The sequence below is a fragment of the Amblyomma americanum genome, chromosome 2, assembly GCF_052857255.1.
Source record: "Amblyomma americanum isolate KBUSLIRL-KWMA chromosome 2, ASM5285725v1, whole genome shotgun sequence".
NCBI classification, from domain to species: Eukaryota; Metazoa; Arthropoda; class Arachnida; order Ixodida; family Ixodidae; genus Amblyomma; species Amblyomma americanum.
In genome coordinates this window covers 208778915-208806589 of record NC_135498.1, presented here as the reverse complement: position 1 = coordinate 208806589, position 27675 = coordinate 208778915, and the positions used below count along the sequence as shown (strand labels likewise).

The following is a 27675-nucleotide window of genomic DNA, read 5'->3' as shown; positions in this document are numbered from 1 at the left end:
GAACGGCTACATACCAATCCCTTTCACACTCCGAAATCTCTGCACACCTCATGCCCGCAACATTACAGGCGAGAAAATCGGCGCTGTGTATAAATATCGTGTGTCTATAAAATGCCATGGGCCTGCAAGAAGAACAAGGCCATGTCCCCCTACCCCATAGCAATGCCTCACCAGTGGGAGGCCGCGCAGCTCAACGCAGGTCTTGAGAGCCTGAAATTGCTCGTAAACAAGGCCGTCGTAACTGCTTCAACCATTGCAATTTTGGAATGGGGACTCTAGTCAATAGTTTAATAATCAATTCTTAAAAAAAAAACATTTTTCAGCAGCAACACTGATCAACGACGACACTTTCGTTTATTGAGCTCCCTGTAACATTATTTCGCAGTAACATATTCGCAGCTTCGCTAAACACACAAAAAAACAGCCAGTTTTTTGCACGGGCATCTCCAGCGACAGAAGGTGTTGCAGGTAATCGTCGAGGGCTCACGCATCAAGGCAAGTTGTGGAGCAGCAAACGTGCGTTGTGGTGGAGGCCTGAAGCTTTAACATCCGGCGCTGCCTTTTCCCTCACGTCACCGGAGCTGAACAGCCTGGGGATGTCGTCTTCTGGAGTAGTTGCTGAATATTTCAAGCTTAAACCTTCCTAGAGCAGCGCTTGCTAAGACGGCCTCACATTCCGCTTCCCTTGGATGAAGGCAAGGATGAAGAAGGCCAAGGCCGTGAAAAGCTGCAGGCCAGCCAGTAGACGCAAAAGATTATCGTACGATCCCATTGTGTCTCGAAAATAGCCTGCAAAGAAAGAATAAAAGCGCACACAAGCAGTAATGTTCGATTGCAGCTGAGTGCGGCTTAGATTGCAGCAAAACTTTCACACCAGTAATTCAGAGCTAAAATCGCTAGCAGTGTCTGTGGCGATGACGCCATGGATTTTGAAGTCTGGTGGAAGGCTAATCTGCTCACACACCTTCAGTGTAGAACTTACGTACAAAAGAATAAAGGTGGAGTAAAGGTGCTCGCAATAGCTAAGACTTGTACAAAAGAAAACTGTAATTCTAAAAATAAAAATAAAATACAAACGTCAATACACCTCAGTACCTTCATGGAATTCATCTTCATGCAAGTGATGTTTCGGCTCATTCTTGTTCAAAACGGAGCCGGTTGTTATCACTAGTGGTGAAAGCAAGTTGTTTTCATGCTTTGATTCCTCTAAGAAGAAACAATGCCAGCGTGTCACTACAGTAGAATAGAGTATGCTGGTCACCTGGGAGTAGTTCGGGCGAGAACAAGCAAAGATGTTGGGACTAAAGCAAGAAGACCGAAAGATGCAGTGATTGTAAATATTTGAAAATCACCGAGGTCACCAATTTTTTTACAATCACCCAGTGATATAAACGTGAAAAGATTTCCATTTGTGCTACACTGACAGGAGTCGTTAAGTGTGGAATGAGCTGCAGAGTTTTCGGCGGGGTCAAGGCTTTCTATTGATGCGGATAATTAGGGTGTCGAAAAGGAGGACATATGTTCGGACTCCGGACATTGTTAAGTAATGGCTCAGTAATGAATTGATTGCAAAGCTCTCAGCAGTTATTTTCTTTGAAGCTAATGACAGCTAAAAAATACAGGACGTTTCAATTTTTTTATTAATTGCATTTAGCGTTGTTAAAGCAGCCAGTAAGTCCACATTCGGGCGCAGTCACTCTGCTCACGAGGCCTGCATAATGAAATTTTTCTCGAGTAAAATCAAAAAAGAAACACAAAGATTGTTCAGCTACCCATACTGGCATGTTTATGTGGCATTAGTATGTTACGCGCAGTGACAATAGTGTTGCTTCGTGCACGAATGCACTTCACGCATTTAGACACAGTGGAGAATAGCTAGCAGTCGCAGAGCGAATGTATTTTAGAGGTGACATCTTTTCGCAGAAACGCAGAGCTGTAGCGAATGCAGAATCTGTAGGTTCGTATTCTAATGTAATACACCAGACATCTTTCCTGAAGTAAAACAAAGTATTGCGAGGATGTGGCGATCACTTTGCAGCCACCTTTCAAAGGTAGCCATGTTTGACGACGAATATAGTATTCGTAGAGTTATGAATTTGATTTGAAATGTCCTTATTTTTAAGCAGTACCGAAATTCTAGGAAAAATCACGCATGTCGCCAAATGCCATCGTGGCGGCTCACTGGTTATGGCGCTCGGCTGCTGACCCGAAAGATGCGGTTCGGTCGCGCCCGCGGCGGTCGAATTTCGATGGAGGCGAAATGCTAGAGGTCACGGTAGTGTGCGATATCACTGCATATTGAATAGCCCCAGGTTGTCGTAATTTCTCGAGCCCTTCACTACGGCGTCGCTCATAGCCTGAGGCGCTTTGTGACGGTAAACGCCAATAAACCATAAACCATGAACCGCATGTCGCTGAATGGAAACAATATTTAATTACACCTTTTAAAACCCTGCAACATATACAGAGTCGGAAGCTACGCTCACGGCAATGCTGTATTGCTTTCAGCAGTATCTTTTAAAGACATCATAATCATCATTATCCCCCTCACGTGCAAGAGGACCGGGGTTCGACTCTTTTTTCGAGTGTATTCTTCATTAGATAAAAAAAAACTCCGCGTGTTGATTGAATTGCAAAACCAAGCCTGCGTGTGGCCTAACCTCGGTGGCCAGAACCGACAATGCCCTCCCTCTCAGAACACAGCACAGAATTTCGCCGCCCTCGTTGACTAATTGTCCATTGTCTCTTATATGAATACCCTAGTTGAACACACAAGGTTAGGTAAATTGGGGCGCATTATGACATACAAAGGAAGGAAATCCCAACGAAAAAAAAGAAAGTGTTGGGAAATGTTTGAATGTTTGTTTTACTTATTAGAAAACAAAACAAAAATAACCACACGCCACTACCGGGATCTGGATTCCCGACCACAGTATATCGTATTCGGTGCTCCACCAATTCATCTGCTGCGGCGGCTGGTGATCCTTTGCTTTGGGAGTAATTATATTTCATGTAACCTAACCTTTAGGTAGTTCACCACCGCTACCCTCGTTCATAGCGGCAGACGTAGTACCTACTGTCTTAGCGCGAGTGACACGTGGAACGACTGCGGAACGGCTGCCATCGCGACTTCCAGAATCGAGGCCCTCAGTTGTTAAGCCATTGAGTAGACAAGGTTAGAGAAATGAAGTGCTCGTTAAAACACACAAATAAGGGAAGCCAAAAGAAAGCGAATCCAAAGATAACATGGGAGAATGTTGCCATCTTTTATTCGTTTTTCTTTCGTTCCGTGTGTCACTGCCTGTAATACAGGACGTCCTACGCCCGCCTCTATGAACAGGGGTGGCGCTGGTAAACACTCGCAAGGTTGGGTTACACGCTGCAGAAACACCACCGAAAGAAGAAAATCGAACAGCTGCCGCAGTAACTCAGTCAGTCGAGCACTGTACGCGAAATACAGAGGTCGTGGGTTCGGATTCAATGGGTCCCTTGTTCTTCTTCTGCTTTGTAACCAATTATCTCTAAGGCATAAAATATTTACAATATATTTCCTATTGGTTAACGCCCCAAAAACCATAAAATATAAAAAGTTTATGGTCGAAAATTCTGCATCGGACAGATGGGTGACTGTGAATGAACGTGTGCGCAAGCACAGAAAAAAAAATTGCCACAGGAGAGGATGGCAGTCTTGCACGGCATAGTTGCAATGTGACATGAAATGTTGCCCCCGTCTTACGGATGTGTCTATTCTATGCCATGGACAACATAAAAGCACGTAAAATCTTGGAGGCCTTGCAGATTGCGAAAAATAACGATACCTGTGTAAGTTCCCCATCTCAAGCACTCACACCTCAGGCATTTGTTTTTTATACAACTATTTTGTGTAGCATGCGTGGCTGCTACTGAGAGGTGTGCGTTCCAGAAAAAAATTCAATTACCACCCAGCCCTTGTCATGAGTTGTTCGCCGCTTCGTTTGCCTCCTGCTTTTTGGCTGCAAAAAATCCTATTCAACGAAACGGAGGGAGAACACGGCGCCTAACTGAAGCGAAAACACGGAGGTTTACCTAAACGAACTTGCCGAAACTTCCGATCGCCCCATGATGCCTATGTGTTGCGGCTCCGCATAAGGAGCGTACGCGTCAAGGACAGCCTTTCTAGAATGTGACAAGACATCGTTACTGCGCGTGCGCTTGCCGCGCCGCTTGCCAAAGCACCAGATTATAAATAGCGGCTATGCAGCAACCACCCTCGCCCAGGCGAAGACAGACAGACAGACGCCCGCACGCCCGCACACACATACACATGCATTTTTACCACGAATATTGGTGCGACAAAGGTCTATACAGCTTACCTAGTAAAGGCAGCACACACAAGTACCTCACCGTGCATAACCAATTTCGCAAATCATCGTTGTACAATAAAGGTGTACAAAGTTTTTGGTAATGCTGCATATTGCCACACTACTAACTCATATAGTGGCGCCGTATAGCGGCTAAACTGTATTGCCTGGCAGTTGGCAAACTTTGAGCCATCTCGGGGCTAGTTGTTTTCTCGTATTCATCTCTCGAGCTGTCTGCTGCCTTGCGCGTCCCAACAGCCTCTTGCGCGTATAAGTAAACCAGCCCTGCGTACGTAAACCGTTTCTCGGGGACATATTATCTGCACACTACCTCATGTGCTTCTTCGGTCATTGTCATCATCATCATCATCATCTGCCTGAATACACCCACTGCAGGGCAAAGGCCTCTCGCCGTGTCTTCCAAATAACCCTGGCTTTTGCCAGCTGCGCCCACCGTATCCCCGCAAACTTCTTAACCTCATTATCCCACGTAACCTTGTACCGCCGCCTGCCACGTTTCCCTTCTCTTGAATCCGCTGCGGTGCCGTTAAGTACCAGCGGTTACCTTACTTTAGAAGCTTGATGTAACATCACGTGTTTTTGCCGCGGTAGCGTCATTGAAAGAGAGCTGAGGGTGCCTTGAAAAACACGCAGAAAATCCGTAACCTCTTCAGGGCGTTGCGATCGTTCGAAGTACTGAAAATATTGCATTACCTACATGGATGTACAATTTTTGCCTCAACTGTAGCAGGATTTAGAAACGTACAATGAAAACCGATGCGGGCGGGTGGCGAAAAACTGCAACTACAAGAATGCGTACAGATCTTGTCGTGCAATGCGAGTTTGTTGTTAAAGTTATTTGGATTTATTCTCCGCAGAGATGAGTGCTTTATATAGAGTGTTTGGTTTTACTTGCATTTATATTGGACGCTTTTGATTTTGAGCTACAACCCAGTTTTAAAATTTCCCATACCTACCGGTTATGAAAGGGTTCCCTAGCAGCAGCGGGACAAGAGCGAGGCCGTTGGCACCCCAGAAAATAGGCACTGCGTTGGCACCAAAGTTGTCGGCGACGAGTACTCCCTTGAGGGTAGCGACACAGGCCAGGAAAAGGGCCGATGTCACCTGCGCAAAGGTTGTCTGGTTATCAGATCTGAATTCCTGAACAGAGAGAAAAAAGCGATACATTGCTACGGCACTAACGCACAGATCCACAAATTCAACGATTAAGTACCAGCTAACCGAAATAAACAGTGTAACGATGCCTTACATCTTTAGCTGTAGATTTTGAGATTAGTTCAACAACCCGTCAATCGAGAATGCAGATTAAGAAAAGCACAACGTTCATATTGGAATTACATAAAAGCCTTATTCTATGTACCTCGCCAGAGCGCATGCTGGCTATTGTCGTCTCTGGCAGCCAATTCACTCTTCGAGCTTAGAAACTTGAAAATGCATCTCTATGGTGATGCCGTCAAGCTTGCTGTTGCACTTCAAACTCAATACTTTTCTTCGATGACAAGAGCACGGCAAACGAAGTGAAGAAAATGACGGAATTTTTGCTGAAGTCAGACATCCCTTAGATAAAACTAATACGTTTGAAATATACGGCGGGATATTTATAATGCATTTTAAACATACTTTGTACTAATGAATGCACTGAATATATCACGGAAATAGGTTCCTGAAATTTTATGCTTGGTATTCGAAATATATTCTTAAAATTGTCCAAAAATACGTGACATAAACCATGCGGGTTTATTATCTTTTCAATGTATTAAATGTGCACTTTCGTAAATATGAAATTAATTCGTTTGAAGTATACCTCAATTTTAACAAACGGGCAGTCCTTTTAAACATATTTTAAGCACCTTTCTAGCTGCCGAAGAACAATCTAGTGCCTGAAATCGCGCTTTGAGAAATGCATTTGCATATTGGCAATATATTGAAAGTGTACTTTCACAAATACGGCATTAATTCGTCCAAAGTATACTTCAATTCCTACGAATGAGATGTCCCCGTAAACATACTTCCAGCACGTGCACACTTCAAGCTACCGTTGAACAGTTAGTGCTCGAAATCGAGTATTAGAAAATTACAAATTACATCTTTGCACTGTATTTGAAGTGTACTAATGCTAATGAGAAATTACTTCGTGCAGAGTATCCTTCAATTCTAACAAACAGGCAGTCCGCGTCAGCATATTTGCAGCACACTTCAAGCTGCCGTGGAATAACCTAGTGCTTTTTTTCTGTCGTCCATTCGTTAATTTTAACTTCTAGCAGGAAGGCAATCACCACTTAATTAAATCACGTGTAGACAACGTGATATCATTGTACCGCCAAGGACGCCATGCGCACCTCAGGGACCGAACATGCCAGCGAAAAGGACCCCGACTCGTAAGGCCGACCGCCTCCTATAGACGCCCATGTATTTGCTGGTTGACAGTACGACACCTGACCGATGCCTGGCGCAAGTTATGACTAGACATTCGGTTTTAGATAGTCGGCAGATCCGAAAGTGGCTACTCTGACACTTGTGAGACAGTTTGGCGGCCCACAGTCTTTGCGCAAAAAGCGCCTCACCGGGAAAGACAATGTGTCTCCTCTCGGGGGTATATATGAGCCAAGCCAAGTATCGCGCTTGCCGGAGCAGTTCCTGTTTGCTGATGTCGCTTTCCGTCCGCGCTTCCTCTGTGGCCACATCTTTCTCGTTCAGGTCCCGTGACGTGACCTTGCATTGTCATTGACTTCTTGATGACAACGCATTTTCTCTGGGATTGTTGGTCTCCTGATGCTTATAGCCAGTTCAGTCACAACTTCTCCTGTTGACAACATTGATGAGTACCATCCGGTATTGATCAGTACCTTTTTTAAGCCGAAGTGCATATATTTTTAATGTATTAAATGTATACTTTTAATGTAATTCTTTTATATTCTTTGTAAATTTTTTCATGTAAATATTGTATAATTTAGTGTATCTTTACAGTATCTAGCGTATATTTTAGTACATGTTGAATGTGTATAAACATACTAAGCGGACGGAAAATATATTTTGTTGCATATGTATGAATGCTCAAAATATTACTCCTAGCATACTGTGACATTCCTTGTGTGCTACGAGGTACATTCCTTGTGTGTGCACAGACAAAAATATAGATAACGAAAGGAAGTAGGGCAGGTTCTGCATGCGCTCCGCATGCTCCCCTGTGAAGGTGTTACTTAATGACAGAAAGGTTTAACTACCAACTCCGATAACTTAACACATAAGCACATAGCAATGTTATGAGCTGTGGCATTACACAATTCTAACCAGTTCAAAACTCCGCTCTGTTTACACCATTAGTCCGACTTAGCTTTCCGATTTCGCAGCGGATATCGGCCTTCATGAGTCATACTAAGTAAGTCTGTGACCCTTTGTCTGCTTTGGGACTCGCGAGGGCTCGTGGCAGGAGCCTCTCCTGGCGTTATCTGCGCGGCAACCTCGCGCGCTCTGGATCGCTGCAGCTCCCCTTGTCTTTCTGAATCGCCTCGCACAGTGCGTCCGACAAAACACTTTTCGCTGCACTCAACACCACTGCACAACACCATATCCCACCGCTGCCACCAGAGTGTGACATTCCTTGTGTGCTACGAGGTACATTCCTTGTGTGTGTTACGAGGTACATTCCTTGTGTGTGCTACGAGGTACATTCCTTGTGTGTGCTACGAGGTTCCACGTTCGACGGCGCGGCGTAGACGGAGACCCAGATGACAGGCATCATCAATTACCCAGCCATGCTCGTTGAGAGTGACAACCAGAACGAAGGGGTTTAAGCCCAACCGGACCCAACCGGACCCGCCGCCGCCGCCGCGGGGAAACAGGCTTTATCCTCCCCAATTGGCGTGGCGGTTTCAGGGGCGGCCCTCCCGGGCACATTCCAGGACAAGGGAACTGTCAGCGATCCAGAGCGCGCGAGGTTGCCGCGCAGATAACGCCAGGAGAGGCTCCTGCCACGAGCCCTCGCGAGTCCCAAAGCAGACAAAGGGTCACAGACTTACTTAGTATGACTCATGAAGGCCGATATCCGCTGCGAAATCGGAAAGCTAAGTCGGACTAATGGTGTAAACAGAGCGGAGTTTTGAACTGGTTAGAATTGTGTAATGCCACAGCTCATAACATTGCTATGTGCTTATGTGTTAAGTTATCGGAGTTGGTAGTTAAACCTTTCTGTCATTAAGTAACACCTTCACAGGGGAGCATGCGGAGCGCATGCAGAACCTGCCCTACTTCCTTTCGTTATCTATATTTTTGTCTGTGCCGTGATCGTGCTAGAAGTGGGAGCTCCTTTGTAACTGTGGTAAATTTATTTCGTCCAGTTTGGACTAGAAAGGAGAGGCTTGGGTGCTAAGTTTCATGTTTATCTGTAAAAGAAGATCAGTGCTGCCCCTGGAGACGCCAGTTATGAAAGCGGAGGCATATGGTGTTGTGCAGTGGTGTTGAGTGCAGCGAAAAGTGTTTTGTCGGACGCACTGTGCGAGGCGATTCAGAAAGACAAGGGGAGCTGCAGGGACTCAAATGTTCGGAGAACATTCTTCTGGAGGGTGAGCGAGTGTGACATTCCTTGTGTGCTACGAGGTACATTCCTTGTGTGTGTTACGAGGTACATTCCTTGTGTGTGCTACGAGGTACATTCCTTGTGTGTGCTACGAGGTTCCACGTTCGACGGCGCGGCGTAGACGTAGACCCAGATGACAGGCATCATCAATTACCCAGCCATGCTCGTTGAGAGTGACAACCAGAACGAAGGGGTTTAAGCCCAACCGGACCCAACCGGACCCGCCGCCGCCGCCGCGGGGAAACAGGCTTTATCCTCCCCAATTGGCGTGGCGGTTTCAGGGGCGGCCCTCCCGGGCACATTCCAGGACAAGGGAACTGTCAGCGATCCAGAGCGCGCCGTACCACAGCCGACGCTATGCGCTACCGCGAAGACAACATTCTTTCCCTCGGACTCAACATGTGAGGGGGGCGAGACAATAAGTGCGGTGGTATGTTTGTGCGCCCAAGTGAAAGCCCTAGCCCCCCCTCCTTCCCCTCCGGCGTGGGCGTCCTCACCCTAGGGAGTGTGGAGAAGAGGATATAAAAATCGAGGGGCAGTACGGAAGGAGAACGCTCAGGACTACATCGTTCGCCAAGAGGGCCTTCAGCGCGGAAGCCCGACGGCGTGCAGCTTCTGCCAGCAACCGCTCGAGCCCAACTCCGGAGCCACTCCATCGCCCCCATGAAGTCGTCGGCACGTAAGCTCGGACGCCCCAGCCTCTGATGTATAATCTTAATCATGTGTAATTATTGAATATACCTGTTTGTTTAAACTGAGCCATACGGTGTCTCTTTGCCTCTCCGTCCCGTGTGGACCTGCGCATTATGGGGGTCATCACAATACTCAGAAAGTATTCGAATTGCAATTTTGAGCATAGGAAAAATCTATATTAATATGAAATTAATACAATGTATTGTAAATGCATTTTTAGCACAGCCTTTTTTCGCTAAGCTGTGTGGGTCGGTGGAGAATTAATAAAGGTAAAATAAATCACATCGAAAGAGCGCCCAGTATACAATTTAACGAAAAATGCGAGTAATTAGAAACATCAACTAGACTTACTATTATCCTTACCCTGCGTACACGCTGATAAGCGAAGTAAAACACACAGCTTAAAATATCTGACTTGAGCAGATTCCGTCAGTTTTTACACTTCGCCTTTGCCTATGTACCAGATTTTTTCATAGCTTGCCTCGGACATCTTCATCCGTCCAGCGCATCGCTTATCCTGCCACAGCCAACCAAAAGCCGTTTACCTCCAGCGCGCCCATACTGAAACATTCCAAAATAATTTTTCCTACGAACAGCCCACGACTGGAACGACCTCCCCGCCCATATCGCCTTGTTAACAGACCATCATCAATTCATCTCCTCATTGAAAATCTCCTGTAAACTCAGCTGCAAGCTTTATTGTCGTATTCCACGCCCACCCCTCATGTAATACCCCGTAATAGGGCCTTTGAGGTATCAATAAATAATAAGATAAAATAAAAATCCACTGAAATTTACGGTTGAAGGAAAGTACAGTGGAAAAGTTTTAAAAACACTGTATTGAATATAACAGCCTCTCAGTGCTAAAATAAACATGTATACGGTACAGTAAACGAACTGTCCATAGTTATTGAGGAATACGAGACAACGTGTGATTGCAGTTGATAGAACATGGGTTCGTTGAATGCTAACGGCTAACATTCGAAAATAAAGGATGAAAAAAAAGCGCTGAATCAGGGCCTACTACAGAGGTAGCCCAAGCTTGATGAATAGGTTAAGCCTTTTCGTACCGGTTTTTACATAATATAGTTCAATTATTTTTCAGTAAAGCTGAAGGCTGGGCTAGATGGTTTGCAATTTTTAAGGAGGAGCGCACCAGAAACAACATGGCTACCTTCTTCCTGTGCGTGATTTTGCTGGCGCACTGCTCCTTAATAATGCCAAACATTTTTGCGCTTAGATGGTATAAACAGGCTTGAACAAATCCTATAACTTTGTTTTCCAAAAGGAAAAAAAAACACTGATGGCTAGTATTTCATATACGTTTAAAATTTCGTACTATGTGGCATAATGGTTGAAAATCTTTCATTGTAGTTCTGCTTGAAAAATGCATATTTACATTTCATATTTAAAAAAAATGTGGCGATACTGTCGTCAAGATCTTCTTTAAAATGGCGGAGTACTTAGTCCATAGCTCTCTGTATTCAGTGATATTCAGTGTATTCAGTGTATTCATTTGCATCGCTTTGTAGTTCTCATAAAAAGAGAGCTTACGTGAGTTAATTTGGTAAGCTCGGACAGTAATTCGGGTAAGCTCGTGTATTAACTCGTGTTGATGGGTACCGGCCCAAGATCGCACGTATGTACGTAGGAGTTTAAGCCGTTGCGTAGCAACTCGAGGTGCTACACGGGTAAGCTCGGGTAGCAACCAGAGGAGCTTCGCGCGTTCTGCACGACAGGTTGCTTTGGAAGAGCAACGTGGGTCGCAATTTCTAAACCGGCGGCTGTGATACAAATATCCACCTGCCAGTGCAGTTGCGCATCTCTTATCTGCTGCACCACTGCGCTGGTAGTGGTACGAGCCCTCCGTGCCATCTATGAATGTTAAGCAGAGAATGACGAATAATGCATATATGCGCATTAACCCACTTAAGATATTGTGTAATACCTTTAAGACTGAGCCTAACAGCCCCCTACAGTTCATGAATGAACACCTACTTTGGCACGTCTGCTCGGTTTAACTTCGTTAAAGCGCCAGCATTTTTTGATCAGGTGACTTGTGCGACACGTGGATTCGAATCTGTCTTCTTAGAGTCATCAAAAGTGTTCATCTCTGGACGACAATTTCACTGTGTGAAACTCTAACCAGGAGTTCAAGATCTATAATAGTTATTCGGACGAATGCCACCAGGCTTTCTCAATTGATATTAAATATCTATTTTATTCTTTACCGCAGAACCTCCTAGTTTAATGTGTTGATCACTTTTTCTACAATAATGGTTGCATGGCTTTGAAACACACAGCTGGGTTTCCAGATCGTCGATTTTAAGAACATTTAGCCTTCTATTTACGCTTAACATACAGTGTATAAAGGGACATCACACCAGGAAAAATAGGTTGCATGCGCTAGGTTCTTCATCGACGCAGTCTCAGTAGCCCATTACAGACTCATTTCGTAAGCTTTCTTTACGCCTCGCTCAAGGAGAAGAGTGTTCTCAACGTATTCAGCATTGTGCATGTTTATTTACTTGGTTTAAATTTTGATGCGGAGGTCATTGAATTTGAAAGCTATAAGGTGTTGGCTGTGTCTGAAACTGTAGTGAGCCCTCTTGACCTAGTGCATGAATTTCTTGTCCATGGCCAAGTTAGATTTTTAGATATTCGACCCTGTTTAAAATGTCATGGCGTCTGCTGGCGCCATGAACAGCACGCCAACAAACCCCCTCTATTGCCATGTCGAGCCTAAAGAACGCTTTTGGAAAACCTTGCCCTCATCGTATCTGAGAGGCGTTGAACCACCAAGCCGAAAGACTGCAGAATGCAAGTTATCCTGAACACCACGCCATTTCAGTTGCATAGGCGCATACGCGTGGTGCACGTGCACTGCATAGACAAAGGGTAGCAGCGATACTTTACATCATGAGGCGGTCATATAATTTGAAAAAACTAACAGTGCTTTACCAATGTTACATCACATGGTCGAGCGATAGCTGTTGTTGCTAGTATATCCCCCGAATATTGTTACACGACTTGATTCCGTTTATATGTCGAGGCCTCCCAAATGTCAAAGGATGGTGAAAAAAACGGAATGACTAGATCATCTAAGGCCGAAATCGAAGGTCAAATGTGGGCGGGTTGACTGGCCAACCTTAGGAGTGACCTGGGTCAAGTTTAGAGACTACCATTGCGATGCCTGTAATCAAATTAGTGTGGAGATCGATTTTGGCTCTGGTCGAAGAAAGTGAAATTTGGAGGGTGGGCCAAATATAGGAGCGGGCTGGGTCCAATTTGAAGACCACCATCGTATCGAGCACGTTAAATTTCACCTGGACATTGATTTGGGACCAAATCGATCAAGGCCAAACTTAGGGAATAATTGTAGGCCAAACTTTGGGTGTGTGATTAGGATTATTTTGCAAACGAACCGGCTCTAATTTAAAGACACCATCGCATTGGCCATAAACAAAGTATGCTTCGACATCTCAGTAAAAGGGACACTGACGACAACGCCATTGATTTTTTGTTATTACAATCCTATAGTTCGCCATTTTTTGGCGTTGTTGCCACTTGTCCCTCAGCGAGACGTACATTTATTGCTAAAAATTTGGATTCGGAGTTGAAAAACTTTTTGCTGCCTCAAAGGTTAAGACTCTGGTTTCACTGATCATGCAATAGGAGAAGAGTGACGTTAAGCAGAAGAAACGTAAACGAGGACTCTGTGATTGCTGGCTGCGAAACCGGAGCAGCAGCCGCAATGCAAACTACTGCCGTTGAAGGCCTCTATCAGCCGTCGTCGCATCGTTTACATTTGAACGATGGACCCCGTTCCCGATTCGGACAATGAAGTTATCGCAAAGAACTGCGGCCTGCATTCAGCGGCCTCGACCTTACACAACATTCGTCGCTCTTGAGGGCTGAGGCGGCCGGTATGGGGATAAAGCCCTAGCGCCGAGTACTCGGCAGCGTCGGTGTCACTACTGAACCACCGTCACGACTGATGTGTAGCGACTGGTGCGTGCGGGCATATTTAAATTTTGTAATAGTCGTCGCAGACTGGTTATGCAGCCCAGTGTCTTGGTACGTTGACGAAGCGAACACGCCGAGCGGTGCGTGTGCTATTGTGGAGGCCTATACACAGCTCTTAAGAGCGTTAGCACTTATTCATCACATTTCTCGATTTCTTGGGGTCTGCGACCACCTCCCTTCAGCGTGAAATTTTCCAAGTCCGAGGAATTCAAGATGGCGACCTTCATAGTAAATTGATATAGCAACCCAATTGGTGATTGATCGGTAACGTCATTAGTATATCAAATTGGTGATTGATTGGTGACGTAACTGATATATCCGATTACTGATTGGTTTGTGACATCACTTATATATTCAAGATGTCGGCGAAAACTAGAAACGAAAAGTAGAAATAAATAAAATAAATCTACAAACCCGTATTTCCTTTGGTGTACCTTACTTTGATCTCATTTATATCAATTCTAGTGAATCAAACAGCCAAAGCTCGTTACTCAAAGTCTTCCAGTCGGAGACGGCAACTTTTTATTCCTCGTCGCAGTTCCGTGCCCTTGCACGAAATTCTTCTGAGGAGCACTTATAGAGGCACTCTGAAGCCCTCTAGTGCTCCGCCTTTGTAAACCGAGCCACATAACGAAACTATGCGGGCACGGTGAAGGCATAGCCGCAAAGCTCTTCAAAGCATTCCGAAACTCAGCTGGCCGCCTGTTCCGCAGCAAAATATAGGTTTTCTTTGACTTCCAACATTCCGGTTTTCTTTTTTGGTTTTCATTGTGTGATAAAAGTGCACCCGTGGTATCAAAACAAAACTTCTATGCTTCAATATCGATCAAACACAAAACCTTTACGCAAGTTCGTCAGCCTCAGAGATTTGATGTGTGTTTTCTCCTATTTCATCGTCACAATTGCACTTGCGAAAGTTCCCTGTGGCGTCGATACCTGCATTTTAGCTCTCTCTTTTCTAACTTACAAGAGCTTTGTTTTAAAAAAAACAGTAGTGTTTTTGTGCTTATAGAAGCTGGTATTCCATCGATAGTAGCGAAATTCAATTCTTTTCTAGTGTCCCGTAAGCTTGTTGTTCTGAAATTGCTAAGTGCGAAATTTGGTGCTCATACGAACACACGGACTGAAACTCGAGTTTTGCATTGAGTAGCGTTATTGCTGTAAAACGTGGCTGAGCTGTAACAGTGCGCCGTGCGTTCTCAGTTGGCTGCTATCTCCGGCAACATTTCCTCTTTGTGGTGCCCCGGTCGCGCTTAAACAACAAACTGTATGGTCAAAATTGCCGTTTGGGCGAGTTGGTGTGACATGATTCGAAAAGACCAGCGCGGAAACAGACAGGGACACGAGAAGAAAAAACACTGACGACAGGACGAGCGCTGACTAACAACTCTTTATTGTCGAGAAACACCCAGCACAATATATGCCAAAACACCACGTGACAGTCAGGGGGCCAAAGATTACAACCTAATCCACAGTCATCGAGGGGCGGCCAAAACATGCTTGAACCAGAAGGAAAAACCACAAAACGTGAAAAAAGGGGTGAAACTTTATGAAGTGAGCATATCAAAAGTACTTTAACCAGCAAAAAACCAAGGAAAAACAAGTGCCAAACAACATTGTGGCCAAAGTGGGGTGTCAAGAACACTTTAACAACAAAGAGCGAGCCTAAAAGGGCCCAAGCAAGCGAAGCAACAGCAGAGTCAGAAATTTAAAAACAGATAAAACGTCATGCGACCCTACAGATGCCACAAACAACTAAAACGAAATGAAAACAACCTAAAAAGCAAAAACTTGTCAACGCCAATAACGTAAGAGGTAAAAAACAGTCTGCATATAAAAACACAATTTGGACAATTACCACTTATGAGCCGCACCAAACAACCTGAGGAGAAGAATGCGCACGAAGAATATTCATAAATTTTCCTATGCTAGCCCGTTCGCATGAGTGCTGTGGAATTAAATATTGGGACGGCTAAAGTCCAAGCTTTCTGTATGGCTCCAAGGAAAAGAATTCTAAACGAAAATTTTTTCGTCGATTTTCTAGGAGCGCTATATCCTCAGTTTGCAGTAAATCAATAGGAGAATCCGATTTCGAAAATTTCGCGAACACAAACCTGAGAGCTTTCCTTCGCACTTTTTCAAGTTTCTTTATATACGATGTAGTGTGCGGATCCCAGGCTATGAACGCGTATTCAAGTTTTGGCCTGATTAAAGAAAGGTAGTTAAGAAGTTTTACATTGGATGGAGAATTACGGAGCTTATGCTTCAGGAAACGCAGTTTTGTAAATGATGCTACATAGATATTATCAATGTTTGTATTCCAGATCACTTGCAGTTGTCACGCCTAAGTATTTGACAGCACTGACTTCCTTTAGCTCAGAAGACCCGAGGTTATAATTATATTTTGTGGTATTCTTTTTTCGTGTAATGCAGATAGAAAGAGTTTTCTCCATATTAAGAGCGATTCCACAACGGCTGCGCCAGTTTACAATGTTGCCAAGGGCAGCATTCAGGCCGCTTTGATATTAATTATTCAAATTTCACGAAATAATATGCAATCATCGGCATACAATCGTATCTCAACACGAGGATAAACTGCATCTACAATGTCATTAATATAGAACAGAAACAGTAAATGCCTCAAGACGCTTCCCTGTGGCACTGCGGAAAGTCACGGCAAGGGAGCCGCACTATTACCCGCCGAGAGCAAAATATTTCTGTCGGCTACTTAGTCCCTTCTCCAAGAAATAAATATCTGTGGGACACCAATTCGTTGTAATTTGGTTATTAGCCTATTATGAGGAACTGCATCAAAAGCCTTGCTAAAGTCTAAAGAGAGTGCGTTAATCTGGTGGCTATTGTCGAGGATTGAGGCGACGGACTGGACTACAGACACCAGCTGCGTCACAGTCACAGCAGGGTAACCTTTTCGGAAGCCGTGTTGGCGGTTTTACGTAAATGAATTCCGCTCTAAAACTTGTGAATGCGAGTGGCGGTATTATGGAACATGATACCAGCGCAAGAAACAAGGACGAAGGGAGAATACAGACAACACGAGCGCCGGACTTCAACTGAAATTTATTGAACAGTTGCGGTACTTTTATATGCAGAGAAACACCCTTATCGCCAACAACCGTTCACAGCTATCAACACACGCCGGTCCACAAATGACGAATGCATGTAAACTAAACAAACGCAAATCAACCTACTGCGTACAAGAGCACACCGCAGACTTTGTTTTCTTTTTTCTCTTTTACTTTCCTGAAGCTACAATCACATTTGCCTGCAAATAATCAATTTCCTTTTTTCCGAGCTCGACAGATGGGGCACTGACACACTTATCTTTTTCATACAAGATACATAGGGCTTCGAAAATTTCCCGGCTTCGCTGTGTGCCGGACCTCTGCGGAACACGTGTATCCTTCAAAAACGCTTTGCATGCCGGCTTGTGCAAGCAACGACGAATGCAAGCGCTCGTTAAAACAGCGCCCAGTTTGGCCGATGTAACTTCTCCCGCAGGCGAGGGGGAATTCTGGATACCACGGCAACCTCACATTTAACAAGCGCTTTTGTGTGCTTTATTCTGCAGGCTAGCCTCCTCTTGTCATTTACACGGCGGCACATCTGCCCCAGTTTTTCCGGTGCCGAAAACACCACACGTGCTCCACACTTGTCGCCGACCTTTTGATACGATGAGAGAACTGATGCCAGTATGGCACCACGACAGGCCACTGTTGGGGGCGCGATTTTTCTTCTAGCCTGCGCTTCCCACCAGACTTTACCTCATGAATCAGCCTTTCGACTACAGAGGCTGCGATTTCTTTCGGGAAATCGGCCTTCTCCAGACGCCTTAACTGGCACCAACGCTGTCACGAACTTGATGTTCGCAAGACTTGTCCATAGCAGAGCGGATGCAGTTTTTTTTCAATAGCTCTTTTTACGAGCTTGGAATTGACCGAATGATAGTTAAGAATTTGTTATAGGAAAACAAAAATACATGAATCGCCGACCAAAGTCTTGTTGATAGAAAAACTGGTAATGGCGCAAGAAACGGGGATACAGAAGGCACACAAAAGACAGGACTGACGCCATCAGTCCTGTCTTTTGTGTGCCTTCTGTATCCCCGTTTCTTGCGCCATTACCAGTTTTTCTGTCAACATGAACCAACTCGCCTAAACTAGAGTTTTAATTGAACAAAGGCTTGTGTCAATAAACGACGTTTCGGCTTCCTTACGGAAGCCTTGTTCACTGAAGGCTTTACTAAAATAACCCGAATGTTAAATACGTTTCAATAATCGTCCGAGGCATCTTGCATACACTGGCGGGAGATTGCCGTCATTGCGATTAAGTGTTTTTTTAGTCGTTTGTATCGCCAGCGACTCAAGATATTGGCGTGTAAGCCCGTTTCTTTCTTTGGCGATAATAGAGGCCTCATTCCAGCAGATACGATGTTCTGCTGATACGGCATGCTCCGCAAGAGCGTTGGAAACTACTTTTTGGTTTTCTACGTCCTTCTTGTGCTCTTTCAGGCGCCTACGAAAGTTACCGCTTTCGCCTATGTATACATAATCGCACTCAGCACAAGGGATCCGGTACACCACGCCCGGAAATTTTTCCTTTTCCAGCTTTTCCTTCACATTCACAAGTTCGTGCCGTAACTTGTGGGTGGGAACGTGGGCAACGTGCACGTCGTACGAGCGCAGCACACGTCCCAGTGCTTCGCTTACACCAGGCACATAGGGGATGGCGGCACGTCATTGGCAATGGTTGCGGGCCGTGTTCTCTATTTGTTGTTTCAACCGTGGCTTCTACTGCCAGCACATGTGCGCTTCATGAAAAATAAGGCACACATCAAGGTATTGGATGCTACCATACTGCGGGAGTTCGTGTGTAAACCTCATGCCAAAGACGTTGCTGACAAAAACATCCAGGATGTTGTCCACCCCGATACCTCTAAGAAAACAAAGTCTGCGATGTGCTCTTGTGCGCAGTTGGTTGATTAGCCTTTGTTTAGTTCAGATGCATTCGTCATTTGTGGACCGGCGTGTGTTGATAGATGTGAACGGTTGGTGGCGATAGTGGTGTTTTCCTGCATATAAAAGTCCCGCAAGTGTGCAATAAATTTCAGTTGAAGTCCGGCTTCGTGTTGTCTGTCTTCTACCTTCGTCCTTGTTTCTTGCGCTGGAACAATGTTCCATAATAATGCAAACCAACTAGCGCAACTGTCTACCCTGAGTGGCGGTAACTTGTTCTTAAGTTGACAGCAAGATGACAGTAATGATATGGTACGATAGTAGGGCATGACTCGTGCTGTCTTCTATTCACCTGGTACATTCCGTGCCAAGAGATATGCACGAAATATAATGACGAGAAACGTGGCAACTGATTGGACTCATATACCTACGAAGAAACATGCTTTAAATATAGCCGCGAATCTTTGTTCTGTGTGTTCTTCATTCTTCAAAGTAGCCTGTACGCGGATTTATCGCTTTCAGTGCGGTCCAACACGCAACCAGATTTATCTCGATCGATCTTATAGACGCGGGTGTGGTTCTACATTGTTCCAGAATGTTCTTACAACATTGCACACCCTATCTCGAAAGTTCGCTATCATCTTTAACTTGAGCACAGCCGACAGGGGTGGGCACTCTGTTCGACGACCGCCGAGCCCGCTTGTTGCTGCGCCGGCGCCGACACATTTAGTTCTTTGCGGGCGCAAGTAAGCCTAGATAAACAGTTTTGCTTAGCAGCCATTTTCGCTGTCTTCCTGCTCCCCGGACTGCAATCTCCTCTACGTGGCAATATCTTCGGGTCCAGAGGAAGTTTTTGTTTTCAGGTTCAAAAGCATAGAGAGCACACCATTAGAAGTTATGAAATTCACCTCAGATGGATCAGGCACGTGACGCTCAGCGTGGATGGCTCCACGACACAAAAGTTTTTGTTCAAGTGGTGAGCAATGGTCCTTTGAATACTGATTATTTGATCCGAACTGTTACTTCGGAGACGGGTTGCTTTATATCGCTAATATATCTAGAGAGCTTGCTCGGATCAGTTTTTATGAAGTTTGGCAGAAATGTTTTGAAGTAGAAGTCTTTCGATCTGTGCACCGCGCTTTCGAGGGCATATTTGAGCAACAGTTGTAGACGTGTGGGCTAGAGTGTGGTTCATACGGGGTTTACACAGCGCAAAAGACGCGGGCGCAGAAGGGATACACAAGACAAACACAGCGCTGACTCTCAACTTTGATCAAAATTGCCGTTTGGGTGACTTGGTGTGAAATGATTCGAAAAGACCAGCGCGGAAACAGACAGGGACAACGAGAAGGAAAAACACTGACGACAGAACAGCGCTCGTCCTGTCGTCAGTGTTTTTTCTTCTCGTGTCCCTGTCTGTTTCCGCGCTGGTCTTTTCGATTCAACTTTGAGCTGAAGGGTGATATTTGGTTTCAAGCGTTTCTTATTTAGTCCTTTTATTTTTCGCTTGAGATAAATAATTTGCCCATTCATCAACAATGTCATTTTCAAATAGCTTCAAATAGTAGGCTGCGCCTCTTGGGTTATCATAAAACAAATCCTTCCTGTTATGCCTTTTCCAGTTTCAATATAGATGTACACTCCTCAACTTTTCCATCGAATTCATCCAGTTTTTACTTTCTACGCTTTTTACCTGTCGTTTAAAGCGCTTTATTTCTCCTTCCTTGCACCCTGCATATTCACTGATTAGAAGTCTCCTAGTTATGTTTTCCTAATTGCGATTCAACGGACTTTCTGCACTGAAAATAATTGTTCTAATTTTTTTTCCCCATGAACGGTGGAAGAGTAGAATAATTGGAGAGTTTACGTTGCTTCTATTTTATTCAATTATAGTTTCTTCTAAGTATTGAGCCCTTTAAACTTGATTTTCCTTGCAGTACTCTTTCTTCTATTATTTCTTTTAAAGCAGCGCGTAAGGTCAATGGCGGTCCTGTGTTTGCGAGTTTCGATTAGAAAAATTGTGTACCGCAGTCATGCAATCGTGTATTGAAAAGAAACGTTGTGATAATTGCTGCATTTATGATTGTATCTTCATTTGCAATACATCTCCCCTACTGTAATGCTCAACGGCGCTGTAGGATCACGCATAAATAAAATATATAAATAAAATTTTTAAACTACATCAGCTGCCTACCTGTCACTGTCTAATTTCTTCAGGCATACTTCATATAATGATTTACTCGGAGCTTCACCTGCTTCGAATAATGTACAGGCCATATTCATCTGTACTGACTCTTCAGCAGTTTTGCCGCGGGCATGTAGGAGTAACCCGCCGACCACTCTTAGATTTATTTCTAATCCCGACTGAAATTCTGCCCTTAGGAACAAAACCGCATTCTGAAAGTGAGCCGTGTCAACTTTATTCCTTTCCAAATAAGTGTCAGCACTTCATATTCGTTGCACCCCCCGTTATGTTTCGCTTTCATCGTGTGGGAAAACTGGCGCGGATGGAGCGGACTTTCCCCACGGGCTGCCGTTGAGTCAGTAGCCCTGTCTACATGAACCCGACAGGACCGGGTAGAGTTAGCGTCGGGCTAGGTGACTCGTCTCTGACTCGCCCCGATTGGTGTCTACATGAACTCTGTTCAAGCGCGTAAGTATCGCAGGGGCGCCTAGCGTCGAGGTTCGCAGTTATCGTGCCAGTTTCCGGTTCCTGTTTTTGGCCCGCGGGTTCCCGCAGCGCGCTCATATGGTCATACCACTTCCAAGCCGACGGTGCAGCTCCACTTCTCTCTTGCTCCAACCGTTCCTGTCACACAAGACAGAATTGTGCTGCAACGTCGTATCATTCCGTATGGGTGTCGAAATTCGGGTGAGGGAATGTTTATACTCACAGCCGTGATTCGCTTCAAATTCTTCCAGCAGTTCCGCAACTGCTGCCCCGTCCAGTGGTAGCCGAGATTGGCCATTTCGGCCTGCAGATCTTTGAACAGATCTTGGTTGCGCTGCGGCCTGCTGTCCAGCGCCTGGCTCACTTTTTTTTTCATTTATATTAGCCCCAGAAAACATTTCACTTCCCGGTCGGTCCAAGAAGCTCGGGTGGAAACAGCGCGGGGACCGACGGCGGCTGCCATTTTGGTCGACTGATCACATGACCGAAATCTTTCCCAGTGTTCCCTGTTACCCGACTCCCTGACCCGAATGCGTATACATGGTTTTTGGAAAGACGGGTCAGGCGAGTTAACCTACCCCCTGCAGGCGAGTTAACTCGACTCGCTCTGTCGCTTATTTTACTCGACCCGACAGCGTCTACATGAACCCGGCAACTGGTTTTTTACCCGACAAGCAAACTCTACTCGACTCTATCGGGTTCATGTAGACAGGGCTAGTGAAGGCGACGCGGGGTCAACCCCCTCGGCATATCAACGGCGGCGGCGTCAGTAAGTCTCCCCTGAAAGCCGCCAGCGCAGAGTTGCAAAGGGCGGCCGTAATTGACCGTGCCGAGAGGATCCAGCGGTCCACGGGGTCCAGCCATCATGTTTTGACAGCGGCATTCGTCTTCAAAGGGCAAGCTGCCGGCGAGTGGTCTCCGTACCCCGCGTGGCCCTGTGCGCAACCCGGTACCTGCAGTGATGAACACGTGCGACCAACTGCGTACCGGGGGAGCGCCACTTGAGGACATTCCGGTGTCTGCTCGACGTAAATGGCATCCTCCTCTCAAGCTCAACACGTGACGGGGGCGTGTGCCACAGTGAATGTTTCAGGACACTCCTTCCTCGGGAGACCCGACCTGCACTATGGATTTCAGGGACGAAAAATCGCGTATAACTCGTTACCGAGTACGGCCGAGTAGCCTCTCTCATCGTGACTCTTACTGTGTCAGCACTTGTCGTAGGTGATCCACATTTATCGAAGGTCTCGGTAGCCGCGGCTGGTGAGCCGGCGGAGCGGGCTGTCTACGTTGGTGGCGAGGCCGGTTGCCGAATGTGTTCTGTGCTGCGCGAGCCAGGTATCACTTCCAGCTTCATCTTCATCAGCGCCGCTGGCGATGCCAGCGCCGCTACACACTGTCGGTTGTTATACTTGTACAGAATGCACATAGCTGTGTAAAGATTTATTTGCCTCCTTACTAACCCAGTCTCCTATCTTTCTCGTTCCCTCTATGGCCTCACTATGCTACCTCAGTCACAACTGTTTGCCAACGGTGGGGTTGAGAACAGAGATGCCAGCGGAGCGATGTGGTCAGCTGTATGCTCAGCAGCACAACGGCGAGCCGGGAGCAGTGCAACGAGCCCTCTGTGATGAATGGTTGCCAGCAGCAGAACGACTGCGATGGATTCTTGACACCGAGGTTTGGTGAGTGCGGGGTTTCCTCTGCTCAGTTTTCTCAGGCTTTTGTTAGTGTCACAAACAGAGCTGGTAATTGGGGTTGTCGTCGCTGCCGGGTTAGTTTGCGGGAAAACAATAGTGTGCAGCAGAGAAAGCAGCACTCAGAACAGCCATGGATTTGAAGTCGTTAAGTAAACCTAAATTACTGGAGCTTGCAAAAGAGGTGGGTCTGGATGTGTGAGTGAAGTCAAATTCAGAAAACCAGAACTCCTAATGGCTGTTCTTGCGTTCGTTGGCTGTGGTCAGCTTTGTGGTCAGCGATATATATATATATATATATATATATATATATATATATATATATATATATATATATATATATATATATATATATATATATATATATATATATATATATATATATATATATATATATATATTTATATATATATATATATATTAAAAAAGCCAACAGTCACTGAAACCAAGGTGCACCTTGGTTTCAGGACTGTTGGCTTCCTTAATATGCTTGTCAAACGAGCGCCTCACTTCATTTGCCTTGTCTGCTAATATATATATATCGATTTTTCTCAATTTTGTCTATAAAGTAGTTCGATTTGGTAGTCTCTTTGGTATGCAAGGTCTATAGCAGTTCTCCACTGTGTAGTCTGGACGTGAGGGTCCGAAGCTAACAGTCACCAAAATCAAGGTTCATTGGGGAATGGTAGAGCACAGGAAACGATATTCGGAATTCGAAGGTCGTGGGTTCGGAAACCACTGGCCGCCTGGTTGTTTGTTCTGCTGCTGTATAATTAATTTTCTTTAAGAAACGGATTAAATGAAGCATTATTCTCCCATAGTTCAGCACCACAAACTAAACAACTTATAATAAAAAACATTCCCCTATGCACCGTGGTTTCGGTGACTGCTGGCTTCCTTCATAAGTTTGTCAAAAGGAGCTCATTTCTCTTTCCATGCATGCCAATAGCTCTACGGGGGTCTCGGTTCTGGCAGTCTTGATGTCATAGGTAGCATAAGAAAGCTCTCGCAGAGTTGCCGCCCTCGCCGTTAGATGACGTTCCACTTCACACTCGCGGTATTACAGGACGTGCTATGTCCGCCGCTATGGACGAGGGTGGCGCTGGTGAACACTCTCAAGGTTCGCTTACACGCCAAACATAAACACCCACGAGAGCAGCAGTTTGGACAGCCGTCGCCATAGCTTGGATGGTAGAGCACCGGAAGCGATATTCAGAGGTCGTGGGTTCAGATCCCACCGGCAGCACGCTTGTTTGGTCTGCTGCTTTTTAATGACTTTCCTTTAAGCAACAGATTAATTGAAGCATTATTCTCCCACCGTTCAGCACCACAAACTGAAAAATAATAATAAACATTCCCCTATGCACGTTGGTTGAAAGGACTTGAACATAAATAAAAAAATTGTCATTGGCTTAGCACGGTAATGCCAGGATATACGTAGCGAGAGGTACGTTTCCATGGCTAGGCTTGTTGTGGTCAGTCTATGTTTAGCAATGAGAGACAAAGAGTATACACATCTCTTATTCATTTTGCTTGACAGAGACGAATACTGCACGATTATGTGTGAAGTAGCATGCAGCGGTCTCAATTTTGTCGATACAGTTGTTCGATTTGGTTGAGTCCCTTTGATGTACAAGGTCTATAGTAGTTCTCCATTGTGTAGTCTGGACGTGAGGGTCCGAAGCTAAATTAAAGTAAAACTGTTCTTTCATACACTAAGAGAGTCCTGTTTCCTGTTGAAATCACCAAATTCATACACAACTGTGAAACCATGCTGTGGGCTGGTATACACGTGGCAACTACATCAATCGCCTGTTTGACAGATGTTCCCGGTGCCACGTCGACTCCTTGGATGATAATGCCGCTCTCCAGAAGCCGAACAGAGCAGGCTTCACCATTATTTACCGTGATCGAAAGGAGACGTCAGACCGCAGGGAACCCTTGTTTCTTGTGCACACAAACTCCAGCGTTCTTATTTGGTTCAAGCCAAATCCCAGACGACAACCTCCAGATCGGAAGTGTTAGTTTTCTCTTGTGTATGCCGCCGTTTAGCAGCGGTATATGTTGGTCTTACATAGTTAAAGCTATGTCCAGAACAAATGTCTATGATAGCGCAGTTCCAATTCTGAATGCTCATTGCTTGCTGTCCTTGCATATTCTAGCCCGAAGTTTGTACACACCCCATCGATCCTTCAGAGAAAAGGATTTGCTTTTAAGTCATGTAGTGAAGCATTGAAGGAACCCGTAAAGCGGTAAACTTCTATTAGGCGATAAAAACCCTCATCCAAGCCTTCCAGTCTTTTAGGGCATTTTTGGCGTTTCAGGCTGTAGAGAGCGCCCAAGATGCGACTCAAACGCATTCAATGGAGCCAAAAGCTTTTAAACACGACTGTTCATAAATGTGGTCTAGATGCACCTTGTTTACAGCAAAAAAACTTGTCACCACAGCAAAAACTCAGGATGTGCTGCTATAATTAAAGGTTAAGATAATGGCAACGCTGCGGGAAGTAGATATATAACATGTGAGGCATACAAGTGATACCGCAGAAATTACGTGAAAATGTGTACAGTTGTCTTAGCATAAAAAGGTATTTGTGCATTTTGTTTTGCTTAATCACCATTCATGTCTATTCATTGCCCGTGACGACACAGAGGCGAAATCATTCGGCCGCCGAATATGGGTTTGCGGATCTGATCCGAGTCATTGCAGCCATACAGCAGTGGCAGTGGAATGAAAAATAATCGCAATAGGATGTGATGCTGATGCATAGCAAATACCTGGGGTGGTCAATGTCAATTTGCTATCCACTACACCACATCTCGTAGCCACAGTTCCGCTTCAGAATGATAAGCCTATACTGTATAACGGAAGTGCTTAATAATATGTTTAATTACAGGTTTCGTGCACGAGACAAGCAATTCGACTGCTGCCATGCTGGCTCAAAACAATGTAACAACATTATTGCATTATCGACAGCACTTATCTAAACGATGCAAAGACAGTGACCTCATTTGGCTCCGCAAAACATGCAAATGGTTTAAGATAGCGAAGATGGACTGGTAACATGTAATAAATAAATAAGTAAAAATATAGCAGAAAGAAAGAATCAAAACTAGCATACATGTTAAAGAGTGCCATATCTAAGGTTCTCGCTTTTTTTATATATACTCTGACGCATGATGCCACCGAAACAAATTTGCTTTCCGGTTTCGGTGTGCACATTCTTTCATTTCTTCTTAACTGTGCATCTCGGGTGACGCTATATTTTTCATAATACTTCTGAACCAACTATTATACTTTAATGCAGTGTAAAGTAGCATTTTAAACTGAGTAAGCTTCCTGGAAAGTTTTAGTGTGTGTGAGCCGCTGGTCATGTCAAAAATGCCTTCTGGTGCAGCAGTGAGGGCAAGAAAAATTCTGCACTCTTTGTTTTTGGTCTTCAGTAATGTACTTAGCTTCAAAGCACGTGTTCGTGCGACTGACCATACGAGTAATGCTTTCTGATAGAGAAACGTATTGAAAAGCCTGAGCTCTTTACCTGGAATACCAAATTTCAGCCCATGTGTTCATAGTGGTGGGCATGTGAACAATGACCTCTGATTAAAAGTTCAGAGCGCCACACTTAAAAGCAACAAATAGAGAGGGCCGACAGCACCTATAGTACCGTAGGAACACAGCATGTTTCACATGCATAGACTGATTTGGTGCACGATGTACATGACCGAAGTTTTTCAGACTTCTAGATGTTTCGGAGTACAAACAGCCTCCGGTAGGGTGATTCCACGAGAAATCAAACTGCCAAAATATTTAAAATCTTCATTTTTGTAGATTAATGTATTTATAGTGCACACATTATTCAGCAGGCCAACAGTTAATTTTGTTTCGTGAAAATGCTAACATTTCAGGCGATAAAAATTGTAAACTATGTCATGGCAGAGGCAGTGTTTTCGCATAGACCTCAATTTTGGGAATTTGCAGTCACATATGTATCAAAATTTGAAAGCCATGCAGTGGGCACGGCGGAGGCGTTGGAACCAAGCGGTTAACAAATCCGTTCCTGTTTTTGTCCAGGCCGTGATTTTCGTGAACTTGGAACCCACATCACAGGGGGCGTACTACGACAGCCCTGGAAACTGGACCGACCATCGTGTTTCCGGCGTGATTTCTTCATCGGAATGCATCGCGAAGACCAAAGTGATAGGACTGCGCAACTGGACACCACTACTGAATGCGCATCGCACGCCACCGTCGACTACGTCACCAGTCACAGCGCATAAAAGATAAGCTTCTGCCCGGTTCGCGACCAGTGGGCACGGCGGAGGCGTTGGAACCATGCGGTTAACAAATCCGTTCCTGTTTTTTGTCCAGGCCGTGTTTTTCGTGAACTTGGAACCCACATCACAGGGGGCGTACTACGACAGCCCTGGAAATTGGACCGACCATCGTGTTTCCGGCGTGATTTCTTCATCGGAATGCATCGCGAAGACCAAAGTGATAGGACTGCGCAACTGGACACAACTACTGCCTGCGCATCGCACGCCACCATCGACTACGTCACCAGTCACAGCGCATAAAAGAGAAGCTTCTGCCCGGTTCGCGACCAGTGGGCACGGCGGAGGCGTTGGAACCATGCGGTTAACAAATCCGTTCCTGTTTTTTGTCCAGGTAAGAGACAAA

At 45.2% G+C, this 27675-nt stretch overlaps 1 protein-coding gene across 10 annotated transcripts in view; it reads right to left on the bottom strand.

Moving 5' to 3' along the window:
• Positions 1-256: 256 nt before the first annotated feature.
• LOC144122120 (uncharacterized) overlaps positions 257-27675 on the bottom strand; it is a 246248-nt gene continuing 218829 nt past the window's right edge. For all 10 annotated transcript variants that reach the window (XM_077655647.1, XM_077655652.1, XM_077655648.1 and 7 more), the window contains 2 exons: positions 5318-5465; positions 257-789 (listed from right to left, as the gene is read on the bottom strand). In XM_077655647.1, coding sequence (XP_077511773.1) covers positions 659-789; positions 5318-5465 — 279 coding nt within the window. In that variant the 3' untranslated portion in view covers positions 257-658. The remainder of the gene's footprint in view (positions 790-5317; positions 5466-27675) is intronic.